At 53.2% G+C, this 16,268-nt stretch overlaps 1 protein-coding gene across 1 annotated transcript in view; it reads right to left on the bottom strand.

Moving 5' to 3' along the window:
• Window positions 1–8,173, bottom strand: part of QSOX1 (quiescin sulfhydryl oxidase 1) — a 34,839-nt gene extending 26,666 nt beyond the window's left edge. Inside the window, exons 1-2 of the mRNA XM_059145601.1 lie at window positions 7,829–8,173; window positions 840–940 (exon numbers count right to left, since the gene is read on the bottom strand). Coding sequence (XP_059001584.1) covers window positions 840–940; window positions 7,829–8,093 — 366 coding nt within the window. The 5' untranslated portion in view covers window positions 8,094–8,173. The remainder of the gene's footprint in view (window positions 1–839; window positions 941–7,828) is intronic.
• Between the last annotated feature and the right edge of the window lie 8,095 nt (window positions 8,174–16,268).

The raw sequence follows: 16,268 nt of genomic DNA, 5'->3' as shown, positions 1-16,268 counted from the left end.
GAGGTAGGGAGAGAGGTTCTGATTCTTTAATGTGGAAGCAAACTAACTGCATTACAGCTGGGCCTGAGCCCTTGGAAGGGCACCGAGTGTAACTGCACAGCCTTGCCCTTCTCGGCTTCCCAGAGCCTTGGAAGTTGTTTAGATGGTAATTAAGCTGTCGATGCCCCACAGTGGGCAGGTTGTTGGGCAAGGCCTCACTGGAGAGCTCACGCTACTTTCAGCCAGAGCCGGGGTGACAGAGCCCTCATGTGCTGGGTGTGATGGCTCCCGTGACGGGGATCCCTGCTGCCTGAGGTGCTGGCATCTGACCACGGGGTGAGGCTACCCTGACAGGTCACTTCTGAGCTACTTGGATTCAAGGCACTTGCCTGATGAGGAGGAAGCTTGCTGGTATTTTCTGGAAGATCATCAGGCCTCCTGAATCTGATCTTGACTGTGAGAGGGTCACAGCCCGAATTGGGGCTTATAGGGTGAGAGCAGGCCTCTAAGGCTGGGAGAAGAGGCGCTTGGGAGCTGCGGGATTTCACCAGCCCAGGCCATAACCACCTCACAGCTTAAATCAGAGTAGCTGAAACCAGCCCATCATAAATACCCTCCTTCCTTTTTAAAGGGCAGAACTTGCCAGACCCAACGAACCTCCCAATTCATGCCCCTGTCTGCCTCTGTGGCAGGGGTCTCATCAAGCACGGGGACAGTGAGTGCTCCAGCGGCTGTGCCCGAAGCTGATCAAGCCCAGAAGCATGGGAGGACCCCATGGAGCTCCGGGGCCGGGGGGGCATGGGACAGCCAGCCACACGCTCCTCCAGCAGCACGCCTGCTCCCCGCCCCCCGTCACGCACCCTCACGGTCGGGAAGCCGGGGATGTTGAAGTCTCTGCAGACGGCACTGTTGGTCTCATCAGCACAGTCCAGGGCAGCGAGGTTCAGGGCGGGTCTCCAGTCTGAAAGGAAAAGAAGAACAATGAGGTCAGTAAGAGGGGCCTGCACCTCTGCCTGCTCGCCTGCCCCGTGCCGTACTCCAGCCACACCAGTGCCCAGAGCACCTGCCCCTGGGGCTCGCCCGAGGAAGGTCATCCCTTCCTCAGGAACGCGGAGATGGTCTGGTCATCCCACACTCAGTCCGTGCTTAGGACATGGCTAAGTAGCACAGGGCGGGCGCTCCTGGGATGGCATCTGTGTTTCTCCATTATTCTGGAGGCGGGGGGCGAGGGGCACGGAGGCTGCAGGGGCTGAAGAAAGACGTGAGATGAGCCTGAACCCCCGGGGACCCCTGACATGGCCTCTGTCCCTGCTGCCCTCTAGAGAGCATCAGTTCCAGAAGGGGGAAGGTTTGCAACTCCGAGTGGATGCTCGGGAAGGTACTGGCAGTCAGCCCCGCTTGCCCGGGTGGCACACAGGTGCCAGAGAGGGAGGCAGGGAGCCCAAGGGAGGGAGGGAAAGGCACCTGGAAAGAAGCCCTGAGGCCAGAGTCTGGAAGGAGGCAGATGAAAGGCTCTCTGAGCTGCCCAGGCACCCCGCTCCTGCAGTAGGCTCCAGGCTGCTGGCCTCCCTCCACTGAAACTCGCTGGCAAAGGAAATAATGGCACCATTCTGGGCCATGGCCCAAGATCTGGGAAACAGAAAACCGACTTCTCTACCAGGCAGGCCCCCTGAACCTGGGTCAGGGGCCCCTCGGGCACCTACCAAAGTTCCCTGTTACAGCAAGCCTGCTTCGGCTGGAAGGCAAGCTCCACACACACCGTGGGGTGGTGACGGCCTGGGCCCAACGTGTGGCTCAGAGCTCTAACTGGGTGCGGACACGGGGTAGGCCAGCCCCGGGGACCAAGGGGAGAGACTGACTGCAAGCTTGTCACTTAGCTGACGGGGGGCCCGCCTGGGTGAGCGACGTGTTCAGGGCCCTGCTCCGGCCACCTCCATGGTTACAAGCCTGTCTGTCCCTAAATGCCTCTTCATCATTGCATCCCTGCCCGGCCTCCCGACAATGCAGCCCACACTAGGTGACCTCTGACCACATGACACAGTCGGCCCAGGCCAGGGCCCAGCTCCCAGCAGCTCCAGTGCCAGAATGGGGTCTCCCAGCTCTGCCCCAGCCTAACGGGTCCAGGCAAGGGCTAAAGGTGAGGCACATGAGAAGAGCTGCCTAGGTATAGGGTTTTGTCCTGGATCACAGGCAAGAGAACCCCAAGCCGCCCTTCTGTGGCTTCTTCCCTGCTCAAGGGAGGCCCAGGTCACCCCCTATGGCCATCTGGCACACTCTAAACTTGGCTCTGTCTGTCCTGCATCTCGGGCTCTGGTCACCTTGTGCAGGGACCCTCAGGAGAGATCTGGCACCTCTCAAAAGAGTAAGTCGATCAGACCAAAGGGTGGAAGGGGCACAATTTCTTGTCCTTCTACCAGCGAGGGCCGCCGGCAGGGGTCTCACAAAGCCACTTGGCTAGGTGGCCAAGGACTGAGGCTTCAGCTGCTCCTGTCCTCTCCAAGAATACAGGCCACCATCCCTGGTGCCAGAGTATGTCCCTGCCATTGGGGCAGGAAGGCTGAAGGGGCGGGGAGAGGAGAGAACAGGGAGCTAGCACTCAGGGGGTATCTACAGCATGCCCTAGATGACCTCTCTCCACTACTGCCCCTGGATGGGGGTGCGCACCCTCCCCCCCGACTCTACAAAAAGCACTGAAGCCTCCAAGTTTTCCAAGGGCCCGAGACTCAAACCTACTTCTCTCCCTCACCCCCTCGCTCGTGGCAGGATATTACCCTTCTATTTTTGCTCTTTGATCACAACCTACCCCATGCAAGAGACAATGGTAAAAACACTGCTGTCCTAAAGCGACACAGGACTCTAACTCAAGCACCCAGTCACTGTCAGCAACTCGGCTCGTAGATGACGTTAACACACATATGGAGAGTTGGCGAAGAGTTCGTTGTGCCTAACTTATCTCATTCAGTGTGCAATGACCCTCCAGGGAGACACAGAAGCTATTCTCTCCAGACCTGCTTTCCTCCCCTGAGAAAGAACCACCCGAGAACCATGCCCGAGGTGTACTGCATCAGTGGTGAATCTGGGATCTGAACCTCTGGTCTCAAGACGGCCCAAGACGGAACAGCAGAGCTACTCTGCCGGCTTCCCAACCAGGAAAGCCAGGGAGGGTGGGGCGGAGTGGGGCATTCCTAGTTGGACCGGGGGAAGTGATGCCTGGGAATATTAGCCCCTTGCTCCCGGGTGGCTCTTTGACTCCTTATCTTTCTTTATACCTTGATTCCCTGTCCCTCTGTGAAATGGAACTGGTGCCTTTGCTTACCTGCCCCAGGTACTGTGGCAGGTGGGGGGAGTAGGCTGGGGCCAGTCAGGTGCTGAGAGTCCTGGCTAAGAAATGTTCCTGAGGAATATCAATGTCAATACCTTGATAAGCCATAGTGACAATGAACAGCTGGTTTGCTACTAATCACCATGGGCCTGACCATTCTAGTCCTGGTACACGGAACGGAGAGCTCCGTTCTCTGGGCAGTCCACCAGTAATGCAAAGCTGCAAGTAAGTGAAGTGCGCTGCTGTCCGCGGGGAACAGAACTGGGCAAGGGAGGCTTTCTCAGGTGTCCGGTGACTTACACATCACCACCTGCAGGCTTAACACCTAACATTAGCAGTATCAGCCCAGCCCTACTCTTGGGGAGAAAAAAGTCTCCTGGTGCAATTACCGCCCTGGCAAAGTAATTTCTCTATTACTCTATTAACAGCAGAGGAAATGAGCACATGGAGAGGGGAAGGGTGGGGACATCTATGGTCTCTGGGTGGCGAGTGAGGAGACGCCCTGAGGTGGGGGGGGGTCACGGGCTCCTTCTGGAGTCAGAGGCAGCATCCCTGCCCCCCCACACCACTCCAAGAAGGGGCATGGACCCAGAGTCACATGACTTGCTTATAGCCAGAAGTGGCCACCATGAGCTCCACATGTCTCCTTCCTGCGCCTCATGCGTCCAACGAAGACCAGGATAGATGGTCTCTCCTGTCCTTTGCAACTTGAACAAACACCATAAGTCCTCCCCATGTTAAGCAAGCTCCTATTAAGACAGAGGCCAGATCCACCCAAACCAGCAAGAACTAGTCAAGTGGTGAGAACCAGACCTCCATTCAAGTCTCTAGGAGTCCTCCCGACAGGGAGTTAGCCAGTCCCTGCTGTCACCACAGCATCCCTTCCTCCTGGCTGCAGACTTCTGAGCAGTGAGGTCATGGGATAGACAAAATGCCTTCCCTGGCGTTCACACCTGGCTGACACCCCAGGGCCGAGTCCAGGAGAGCCAGAGCACGAGCAGCAGGCTTGGTCACTACATTCTCATTAGGACTCCTGTGAGGGTCATACCATTGGCCTGCATAAGTGTCCATTGGGCTCCTACCCTGTGCCAGGCTCCGCACTAAGGTATTCATAGGGGTACAAGAGAGGTGGCCTACACCGTGGAAAAGAAACCACCACTGTTCAATGTTACCCCAAACATCCACACCTTATAAATGCCGTCTCCGTGGCTTGGCAGAGGGCACTTTCCCAGCCCGGAGGACTCCTCCTTCACCCACCTCTCCACCTGCCTAGGTTCTAGAGCCAAAGAAACGGGCTCAAGAACCTCCTCCAGCATCTGTACAATCTCGGGCGGGTTACTCACCTGTTAAAAACAACAGCAAAAAACCCCCACCGATTGCACAGGTATTTTTTCATAAAATGTATATTTATGCGCACTAGTGGCCTGCAAAGGCCCATACGCAAGTGTATAAGGCAAGTGTGTAATAAATAACTGCTTGAATGAAGGTCTGGTGACAGATTAGCCCTCTGTGACTCTACCCTGCCCTGAGCTCCGACCAGAAATGGCTGAGCCACTCCTTTGGCCTTTCCCGAACGCGGCTTCTCCTTGCTGCCAATTCTCAATTCTCCCGCTGTGTGTAGCTCATTTCCCAAACTGCAATGTAAACAGTGTTCTGCACATAGAGGTCACTCAACAAATATTTATGGATTGATTAGCCAGTGAAGAGTAATGAAGATTAAGATGAACACAATCAATTTCCCAAGCATACGGTGACACAAGAAGAGCTGTCCTGGAATAGAAAGGGATGACCAGATCTTTAGAAGCCAGCGCTCTGGCCATCGGGACAACCGCCCCAGAGAAGCCATCCCACAAGTCACTGAATAAAGGGGCCCTAGACAGTCAAGATGGAATGCGAGGCCAGCCGGGCAGGGTTGCAAAATGTTTCTCCCCACCATGACCCTCCACACTCTCAGTGTTCCTACCCCAGACGCTCTTACCATTGGCAGAAGGCGGGGGGCACACTCCAACAGGCCCCAGAGGGTGTTCGAGCCCTGTGCTGGCCCACAATCATTTTCTCAAAGAAACTCAGTAATACAGAGATGATGTGAGAACAACCCTGGCTTCCCAGCAGGGCCTCGCCCTTGGACTGGAGTGGGGGGGGTCTCTCTAATCGCAGGCTGATACCAGATCCAGCGGCTGCTCTCCCCCTCCTCCCCACCCCAGAGCCAACGCGATCTTGTTAAGGCCGTCCCTGCGGCTCCTGGGAGACCTCCGGCTTCCTACTTTCCACTGACTGTGGTTCATCTCTACAGACTTTGGTGCTTCCACTGTCCTTCCTGGAGACTGAATTTCGATTTGCATTTTTTAGGGGAAGACTGTCACTCCAGGCCCTAGGGCAAGACCCCTTTTGGAAGTGGCAACCCTCACCCAGGAGTAAGCTGGGTCAGTGTCTAGCTATGCAATTCACTGGAAAACTCTGGGTTGCAAGAGGTCACACACATGAGTCAGCTGGAAGCTAACCTTCCCTCCAGCATTCTTAAGATAGAAGAGTCTTCTAGATTAAGTTCATCTGCAGCCATTAGAGACCTCTCATAGCCTCAAGGTGGAAACTGATCTGGGGATTTTTGTGATTTTCAGGACCACAAGGTCCCCTGAACACCTAATGTCCCCTCAGGTGTTCTATGTCCATGTTCAACACTCTTCCTCGCCCTTGCCCTGCCCAGATGTGTCGGTATCACTGAAACAGTGTGAAGAGCGGCTGAGACACGGCACACTGAGGTGATGGGACCAGAGAAGCATGCAGACATGGCCACATGTACACTAGAGATAAAATGGTTCATCTCTTTTGTTAAAAATAACTTTCCAGGACCACATGGCTAACAGATGTATACATCTTTCCATCTGGCCCTTTCAGTAACCATTATGTGAGCTGCTTGGGGGACACGGGAGCCTAACTTTGGAAACCAACACCTATAAGTGCACTATTCTACCATGAATGGTTGAGCTGATTAAGAAATACCAGGGGTGCCTGGCTGGCTCAGATGGCAAAGCATCTACCTTCAGCTCAGGTCATGATCCCCGGGTTCTGGGATGGAGTTCCATGGTGGGCTCCCCGCTCAGCGGGTAGTCTGCTTTTCCCTCTCCCTCTGACCTTGCCCCAGCTTGTGCTCTCACTCTCTCTCAAATGAATTGTTTAAAAAAGAAAATCTTAAAAAAAAAAAAAAAAAAAAAAAAAAGGAAATACCAACAGAGTAGCAAGGAAACAGCAGTTCCAGTTCTCTCTCAGGAAAGAGACCTATTCCCTAAGACCCCCACAGTCCTCATTCAGTGATCATTTTCAGTTGTGGAGCCAAGCTAGGGCCCTAGCTAGCACCACAATCAGGAAGTAGCTTCATTCAGAAGCAGCAAATCAGAAACAAATCACCACCACCACACCCACCAAACACCCACTATCTGGGCTAGGCAACTGTGTGACACCACAGAGATCCTCAAATTCTGGAAAGGAAACTCGGAGATAATGCATGTCACGTACTTACCCAGAAAGGCGTCAGACGTACAGGAAGCACTTGTACATATTTACTACTGTTATGACCATATTTTTTCAGTTCTAAAAGTTTTTGTCGTTGTTGTTTTAATTTACCATTTCTGTAATAGCATACACTTTCAAATCTCTATACATTTAGTGGTCTTGTTATCTCTCTACCCCTCAGGCTGTTAGTAAATGAATGGTATGTCTCACAATTGAGGGCTTAGAATCGAGGATGCGGGGTGCTACGGGTCAGGCCAGTGAACAGGAACACGGAGCAAGGGCAAACACACACCAAAAGGCTGCCTTCAGTCAGGCCTCTGGGTTCATGGGTTAACACAGAAGGGTCTGAGACGATGCGTGGCCAAGGGGAAGAGAGAAGATGTGGCCCAAAAGCTAACGAGCTGCAGGCAGCAGGTCGGGAGAGGCCTAGAGCCCACACAACAACACTGTCTCCAAAGTAAAGCTGGGAAAAAACGTCTATGGAGCAGCTGGGTCAACCAGCCAAGGGGTTGGCAGAGGGAATGTCAGTTCCTTTTCTCCCCAGCACTGATCCCACAGCAGCCGGGGAACTCGGCAGGAAGCGACGCGGGTCCCCAAGAGAGAGGAAGGGGACTGCCACAGGCGACAGCAGAGGAGGCCGTAAGGTGTCAGCAGAGCTAGAGGAACAAAGGAGAGGCCAGCGCAGGGATGGGGGCACCAAGCCGGCTGAGGACCCACAGGAAGTCAGAACAGGTGTGAGGGCCCGGGCTGCTGGGAGTGGGGAGCAGCTCCGGGCACCGGCCAAGGGGAAAGAGACTGCGAGGCGCGGGAGCCAAAAATGGAGGTGAGGGCTGGAAACCGCGGGGGAAGTGCGAGGGCCAGAGAGGAAGAGATGGGCGGAGGCCCGGGGCCGGAGGCTGCGGGCCGGGTGGGAGAGACCCTCGGCTGGGCAGGTGGAGGGGGTCGCCCGGGGTGGGAGGGGGTCGCCCGGGGTGGGGGGCGCGAGGAGATCCACCCCCCCAGCGTCCCGCCCCTCACCTTTGACGTCGTTGGCCAGCGCCTTCCACGTCGGGGCGAAGGCGATGCAGTGGCCGCACCAGGAGGCGAAGAACTCCACGGCCCAGGCGCTGCGGGAGCCCAGCACGGCGCCGCGCACGGTGTCCGCCTGCAGCAGCGTCAGCGGGTCAGAGGACGAGTAGAGCGCGGAGCGCGGGGCCGCGCCGGCGCCGGCCACCGCCAGCAGCAGCAGCAGCGGCGGCAGCCGCGACGGCGGCGGCCCGGAGCGGCAGCCGCACCAGCCCATCCTGCGGCGCAGCGCCCACCACTGCGCACCAGCTTCGCACGAGTGGGCGCCGGGCCGCGCCGCCGCTCCTCCGGCGTCCGTCGGGGGGAGGAGCCTCGGGGCCCCGCCCCCTCCGCGGCCCGGCACCGCCCCCTTCCCCGCCCCGCGATCCGCGGCGGCCGCGGAGCTCGGCTAGTGGGTTCCCGCCTCCGGCCTCAGCGGGCGGGGAGCGCCGCCGGGGCCCGGGAGCCCCCACCCCCAAGCGAGCGGGGCGTTTCCGCGGCAGAGGCCCGGACCGGTATTCCGGTGGCTGCCGGGGACTCGAGGAGGTCATTTGGCTTCTCACGAGCCCGGTACCTAACGGAAAAGGAGTAAGTTGGAATAGATTGGATCGATTCGTGCCGTACCAAGAAAGTTCTGGGGCTCCCTCCACGCCAAGATGTGAGTTAGAAGCAGGTGAGAGAGAAGACGAAGGTCTCCGGGGCTGTGATCATCATGACCCCGCAGGCATGACGTGTCCCCACACCGCGGAGGCCTGTGACCGTCCAAGGGCAACAGTCACGGAGGAGAAGCTCCCTCCCCGCCTTAAACGCTGGGCCGGATGGCGCGGCCACTGCGCGGCCATCGCGGTTTCCTGGGCACACGGGTCTGGCCACCCCCATAAGGTTGTGTGGCGATTCCTCCAGTGGGGGCTCGCAGCAGCCCGGGTCCTCTACATCTAACTCTCCAGTCTCCTCGAAGCCCCTCCGTACTCAGGTGTCCTTCTCACAAGGAACCCGATAACTAATTTTGTGTTTCTGTGTAGTAAGGTGTTAAATGGTAAACGTACCCTGGTCACCTTTTGTAGCTCCTAGGCGGAGTGGTTTTACCGGGAGAAAGAGCTCCCCGGAGGGTTGTCACACGTGGTCTTTTTCCTGTGTGTTTTTTCCATTAGCCCACCTCATCTGCAAGCCATCGGGGCCTGGACTCATTACTTCTTCAGCGTTTACGGAGTGGTTCCTTTGTGCCAGAGGCACCGCTCTAGGTACTAAGTATTAGACAGTAAACAAAACCAAGACTCTATGGTCACCACTTCCATTCTACTGGGGATAGGGACAGAGAGAGGATATACAAGTAAATATAGATCTAATGGTGGCAAATGCCAAGAAGCACTATACAACCGGGTGCGACTAGAGTGACAGAGGAAGCGCTATTTTATTCCGCACGGTGTCCTCAGGGATGGGTCTATCCCTAGTATTTACAGGGCCAGGCTCAGAAGTACAAGTGGAGGCCCACATATCATATGTCCACAGATTTAAAAATTACGAACCAAGTGAAACTGGTATGCACAATTCTTATCCTTTCATTATGACAGTATACCTCCCTCATAATCTGGAAGGCCAAGTTTAGAATTCCCTGACTCCACCAAGATGTGTGCTGGAATGGGGTGGCTTAGGTGGTAACTGGTCCCTGTCCCTCGACCTTCCCCCTACTATTTGGACTCCAGCTCTGTCCTACACTCTGCCCACCCCTGTCATATCTGGGTCTGTGTGTCTGAACTTCCTCCACATCTCCTGCAAATAGATGTTTCTTAGCTCCTCAAGAGAATGGAAAGGTCAATGCAGTCTCTAGAAGCTGGCCTGGTGCCACAGGGATGGAGAATTCTAGGGTCTTGGGTACCCACAGGAGTATCTAAGGAGCGGTGAGGAGCAGGAGCTTGGAGTGAGCGCATCCCCTTGGCACATGGGCTTCTTGCTCTGTGGAAAAGGGTATGGTTAGAAGAGGGCCAGAGAGCTCAGAACCCAAGGTAGGGGCTTCTCTTGCCTCCAATCATTGTCGTCATTGTCTTTTTTTTTTTTTAAAGATTTTATTTATTTATTTGACAGACAAAGATCAGAGAGAAGCAGGCAGAGAGAGAGGAGGAAGCAGGCTCCCCGCTGAGCAGAGAGCCCGATGCGGAGCTCGATCTCAGGACCCTGGGATCATGAACTGAGCCGAAGGCAGAGGCTTTAACCCACTGAGCCACCCAGGCGCCCCAATTGTCTTCTTTTTTTAAAGGTTTTGCTTATTTATTCATGAGAGACAGGAAGAAAGGCAGAAGCAAAGGGAGAAGTAGGCTCCCGACTGAGCAGGACCCTGGGATCATGACCTGAGCCAAAGGCAGACACTTAACCTATTAAGCCACCCAGGTGCCCTGTTGTCCCCAGTCTTAAGGCACTTCTCATGAGGTAACATTTGAGACAAATGAAGTATGAGAGGCAGCATGTGGCAGTCTGAGGTAAAGGCAGAGATCTGCCTGGAATGAGAGAGGGCTTCTGCTCCCTTCCCGTATTCATAGTCTCTGTGCCCAAGGTCTTGAACTGCATAAAGAAATTATATGTTGACCAGTTGAGGTGTTAGGACCTCCCCAAACTCCCACAGTGAGTTTCAGATGGTGATGCCCCCCCACCCCCCCACTGCCAGTCCAGGGAGCTTCTGCTACCCCATTTCCCCCACTCCTAGCAGCTCTGAGGACTAGGCTTGGCCCAGGCTTATCAGGGTGGGGTCCTAGGAGTCTTTTAATTCCTGGGGTTGGAAGTATTCCAGTGGCTGGATAGGGGGCCAGCAACAGTCAAGTGCCTTCAAATGTCTCTTTTGTTCAACAGTGCTGTAGTTACCTTCCCTGGAGGCCTGAGAATTCGAGAGGCGATCTTGGCTGACCATGCCGAGCGCCTGGGAAAGACACCCCAGGCGGGTACACAGAGGCTTGCTTGTTCACATATCTGTTGCAGAGCATCAGAAGCAGAAAAGAATGCAAACCATTTGGATGAAGTAGAGAAAGTTTCTTGGCCATGGGGTTAAAGAAATTAAGACTGAGAGTTGCAATATCCTGGAACAGGGATTTCCAACTCTTTTAAGTCTCGGAAGCCTTTGTTCAAACAGAACCTTGAAAGGAAGCTTCAACAGATAAAAGCAAGCTAAAGGGTGTGACCTAGAGTGATACTCACTTTCTGAGGTCTGGGGGGCTTCTTGGGAGTCTCAGAGGCTCTCCAGGCCACCAACTGAAAACTGCTGGTCTAGAATTGAAAGCAGAAAACATAAGGATCACAATTTGCCCTGGTTGCCCTTCCAGGGGGCTTCTGGGATAAAAAGATGGCAAAGAAGGGAATCTACTCAACAGTGGGATGTGGGGGGGGGGAGGGGAAAGCTGACAAAAACATTGAAAGTGGAGGGGCAGGGCGTAGGAATTCCTACCCAGATCCCCTGCTCCCCTTCCTACATACAAGCTATAGGAGTGTGAGCCAAAAGGAGCCCGACGAGAGAGTAAAATAATAGTGTTAGATAATACTTTGCACCTGCTATTCTAACACTTATAGATGTTACTCATTTAATTCTCACACCAGCTCTATGAGGTTGATAGTTTTATTATCCCATTGATACAGATGAGGAGTCTGAGGTAGAAGGAGCCCAGTTGACTTTCCCCACTTGTGACTCATGCATGTATTATGTATGAATAAAAGAGAGGGGATTTGGGAGTTTGTCAACCAAAAATAAGACAGATGGTCAGAGGAATGCAGCTTATACACAAATAGAGATAATTACGGTGAGCAACAGGATTGTGTTTGGTAAAACATGTCAGCCAGTAGCCAACCATTAGATGACTTTCTGCTCACTCATTTGCACTGAGGAGGAGAGAGGGTGTTGCTGCTGGGAGACAAGGGCCCAGCAACAAAGACCTCTATACTTTGTCCCTTCAAAACTCGCCTCTTGGTCTTATAGATGAACTGGTCCATAGCCAGGGTTGGTTAGAATACCAGTTTGGAAAGCATGTGGAGAGATACTGGGAGTCTGCGTCAGACAGCTATGGCAGAAAAGAGAAAGCACATTCGAAGTGTTTGTTAATGGAAGGGCTGCCTACAGAGGTGTGTGCAGGGTAAAAGGAACTGACAGGAGGCACCAGGTCCCCAGTGACTGACAACAGCAAGAAGTCCTTTGAGCACCAAGGAACTTGGTGATGGAACCTGTGGGAGCTGGAGTCAAGGAAGGGGGCGACCCAACCAGAGCTGGAATTGCCAAATGCTGCCACTGCCAGGAACGCAGGGAAGTCGGAGGAGAGCGGGGAGGCAGCAGGAGAGTTTCATTTCTACCTCTTCCTCATCTAGTCCTCCACCAGCGCCTCCCACTGGCCAAACCCAACCAGCCAGAGGTGCCCTGACTGTAGTCCATGGACATTGGCTTCCAAGACAAAAGGCAGGTTGGAAGAAGATGGAGAGTAGAAATACCCTCGTATAGGGTCCCTCAAGGTGAGCCCTTGGAGGCCTTAGAGATGAGAATGGAAAACAGGAAAATCCTTGACTGTCCTCCTGCGTGTCTCTTAGGTGGGAGCAAAGAGCTGGAGATCCGTCTGACCACTGGAGCAAGGGAAAGCCAGCAGAAGAGCGTGGCTAAGCTGTCCCTTCCCAGCTCCTTCTTCACACTGTTCATACTTACCCCAGTTGCCTTCTTCTTATCTGTAGAGGAGACAGAGGCCCAGAGAAGTCAAGGGACTTGGTTAAGGCCACACAGCAAGTACGGGTTCCTAACCCTCCCAGGAACTTTCCAGGTTTAATCTGAAACCGACCCCTGTACTCACAGGGCAGGGAGGAACCGAAGACAGAGGCAGGCCACTCCAGCTTGGCAGGTGGCAGTCTAACAAGCTGAGGGAACCTCTGTATGAGGCCTGTGTCGGGCGGCAAAAAAACTAATGGTTTCCTGCACTGCCTGCCAAATCTTTAAAGTACATAAAGAGGCCTTTAATTCGATTCAGTCACATAAACCGTGTAGGTATTTTTTTTTTAAGATTTTATTTATTTATTTGACTGACAGAGATCACAAGGAGGTAGAGAGGCAGGCAGAGAGAGAGGAGGAAGCAGGCTCCCTGCTGAGCAGAGAGCCCCATGTGGGGCTCGATCCCAGGACTCTGGGATCATGACCCGAGCTGAAGGCAGAGGCTTTAACCCACTGAGCCACCCAGGCGCCCCAAACCGTGTAGGTATTCTTAACACCACATCCAAATCTCCAGGCTCTGTCCTTGGAGCAGCCTCTAGGAGTGGGAGAGGCAAGCTGAACCCATAGTCCAAGGATAAGGGAGGGGGTGAGGAGCCTCCAAGTGCTGGGGTCCAGCTTACAGGTCAATTCGCAGTTTTCGTCTTTTTCCAACATAGCTGCTGAAGTATTGAGAAGGCGATGAGTGTCCATGGCATAGCCGGGGCCGAACCCCACGTTCATGTACAGCTTCCCTTGTCCTGGGTCGCACGATGGCAGTTCAGTAGGAACAGCACCCCCCACCAGCCTCCCCCAACACACAGAAGGACGGACTGAAGTGGAAAGGATATAAAAGGCTATAAACTCACAGCCTTGCTGATTGGGCTCTCTGGCTCATGTCAGGAGTGAGAGCTTCCGGGAACCTGCAAGTCATCACAGAAGGCCCAAGGTCAAAGGCAAGAAGACCACATTGCTGGTGTGGATGCTTGCCGGCGCTCCCCTGGGAAGGCTTCCGGGGACTTTGCCAACTGTGTGATGCTGTGAGATTTATCTGGGAGAACTGTAGGTTTCTGGAGGAGGCATCTTAATTGGAAATAGTTTCTGCCCCGGCTTAAGGGTGTGTCCTGTATTTCCTGTATGATAGATAAATACACGAAACTATAAAGTGTAACTAACACCAGCCCGGAGAAGGGACGGAATTTATGAACTTCTTGGTTTATGACAAAAGCCTTCTCAGAATTTGCCCGAAGAGAAGACACATACGATGACGTCATACGTGTTGGAAGGTGTGCCCATTGCATGTGCATGTGAAGGGAGGGCTGGAGGAGCAGGTGTGAGTCGGAAGAGAGGAGTCCCCTGGGTGAGCGTGGGGACACCCTCCTTCTACAGAATCAAAAGAGTTCAGGAACTCTTTTGGAAGATGCTGGGGTGTGGCAGTTGAGCACTAGGTCTCTGGAATTAAAACAGTTGCATTTTGATCCTTGGCAACTGCCTCCAGTTCCCTGAGCTTCAGTTTCCTCATCTGTAAAATGGGCACAGAGACCACGTGAGCTGCAGAGTTCTTGTCTGTGAATGTGGTGGTGATTGTCTTACTTGGCTGCAGTTCCACTCGTCTTCAGACTAGTTTCACTAGTCCAAGGGGTAAAAATTTCTTTTTTTTCCCCCCCCTAAGATTTTATTCATCTGTGTGACAGAGAGAGAACACAAGCTGGGGGAGCAGCAGGTAGATGTAGAGGGAGAAGCGTCTCCCCACTGAACAAGGAGCTGGATGTGGGACTTGATCCCAGAACCCTGGGATCATGACCTGAGCTGAAGGCAGCCACTTAGCTGACTGAGCCACCCAGGCGCCCAGGGTTAAAAATTTCTATGTTAAGATTCTCTTCTGATTTCCCAAGTGCTTTTTAAAAAAATGAAATGATTGAGAGATGAATAGAGAAGCACAGAGTATTTTTAGGGCAGTAAAACTGCTCTGTGTGATACTGCAATGGTGAATCCAGCGTATTACACATTTTTCAAAAACCATAGAATGGCTTTATTCTCTCAGCCTGCCGGCTTCCAGAAGTCTAGGGCTGTAGTCCTGTGCTTTCATCTTTGAGGTCAGAGGCAAAAGACAGGAAAGACTTCTCTCCTGACCCTAGTTTGAGAAGTACTGGGGAGAAACTCTGGCCAGGCTTGAGCTATGTGTTCCTTCTCAGATCACTCACTATGAACAGGGAGATGGTGTATGGCCACTGGCTCATCCCAGACATCCCCATTCCTCTAGGTAGTTGGGTGAGCACAGGAATTGGCAGCCCCCACAAGAACTACATGTCTGAAGTAAGACAGGAGCAGTTTCTCCCATGAAAGAATTACTGTTATCTGGGAAAGAGGTCAGATGGGGCTGTGCGGAAAGAAAAACAGATGACGATCACCACCAGGAGGCAGAGGTATAAGGATTGAATGGGAGAATGCGAGAGTCTCGCACAGTGCCTGGGACAGTAGGGTGCAACTAGCAGTTCTAAAAATACGGAAGGCTGAGGTCTGAGTACATCTGGGGGTCACATTACCTATGTCAAGATGTATCATGAATGTACTGGAGATTTTCAGGTGTCCAGATAAACTTGACTCAAGCCAATTGGGTGCAAAAATGGGGAGAAACAAACGTAAAGAAGAAAGAATATCTTGCAAGAATTTGCCTGGGCCACAGTAGGCTCTTAGTGCCTTTTGTATGAATTGCCCAAATGAAATATTGAGTGTATTTATGGTCTCAGGTGACAGTATCAGAATCCAGATGTTACATTCTTATTTTATGATGGCCTTGCTATCAGCAAACATCCTGAAAGATTTCTTGAGGCCACACCCTCCGTCTTTAGGGAGCCCACTTGCTCCGTGCTCTTGCCCGTGGTTCAGCTCTGGTTTCCACCCACCTGCCCAGCCCCTTGAGAGGGTTCATCTGTTAGACAGATGGGCTTTCTAGATGGGCTACGTCTTGGCACATAGTCACTGCATCTCTCTGAGTCCCAAGCCCTGCTGTTCGGTGGTCAGCCCTGTCTCATCAGCAGCTGGGCACTATGACTTCTGGTCTGAAATGGAAATTTGGGGGTACCTGTGTGGCTTGGTCAGTTAAACATCTCTTGATCTCAGCTCAGGTCTTGATCTCAGGATCATGAGTTCAAGCCCCCCTTTGGTCTCCATGCTGAGTGTGGCACTTAATTAAAAAAATATTAAAAAAGGGGCGCCTGGGTGGCTCAGTGGGTTAAGCCGCTGCCTTCGGCTCAGGTCATGATCGCAGGGTCCTGGGATCGAGCCCCGCATCGGGCTCTCTGCTCAGCGGGGAGCCTGCTTCCTCCTCACTCTCTCTCTCTGCCTGCCTCTCTGCCTGCTTGTGATCTCTCTCTGTCAAATAAATAAATAAAATCTTTAAAAAATATATTAAAAATAATAAGGGGCATCTGGGTAGCTCAGTTGGTTTGCTTTCAGCTCAGGTCATGATCTCATGGTCCTGGGCTGGAATCCCGCACTGGGCTCCCTTCCAGTGGGGAAGCCGCTTCTGCCTCTGCTTCTCTCACCTCCCTGCTCATGTGCACTCTCTCTCTCAAATAAATAAATAAAATCTTTTTAAAAATAAAATAAAATGGAAGTTTGAATGTGTCATCTGCTACTGTACTTTCATAAAAACATAAAATGTTCCATCAGCCACTCTGTGGGCCTGAATTTTCCCAACGGACTGTCCCG

The sequence above is a fragment of the Mustela lutreola genome, chromosome 14 (genome assembly GCF_030435805.1).
Source record: "Mustela lutreola isolate mMusLut2 chromosome 14, mMusLut2.pri, whole genome shotgun sequence".
Taxonomy (NCBI): domain Eukaryota; kingdom Metazoa; phylum Chordata; class Mammalia; order Carnivora; family Mustelidae; genus Mustela; species Mustela lutreola.
This window is presented reverse-complemented; position numbering and strand designations above follow the sequence as displayed.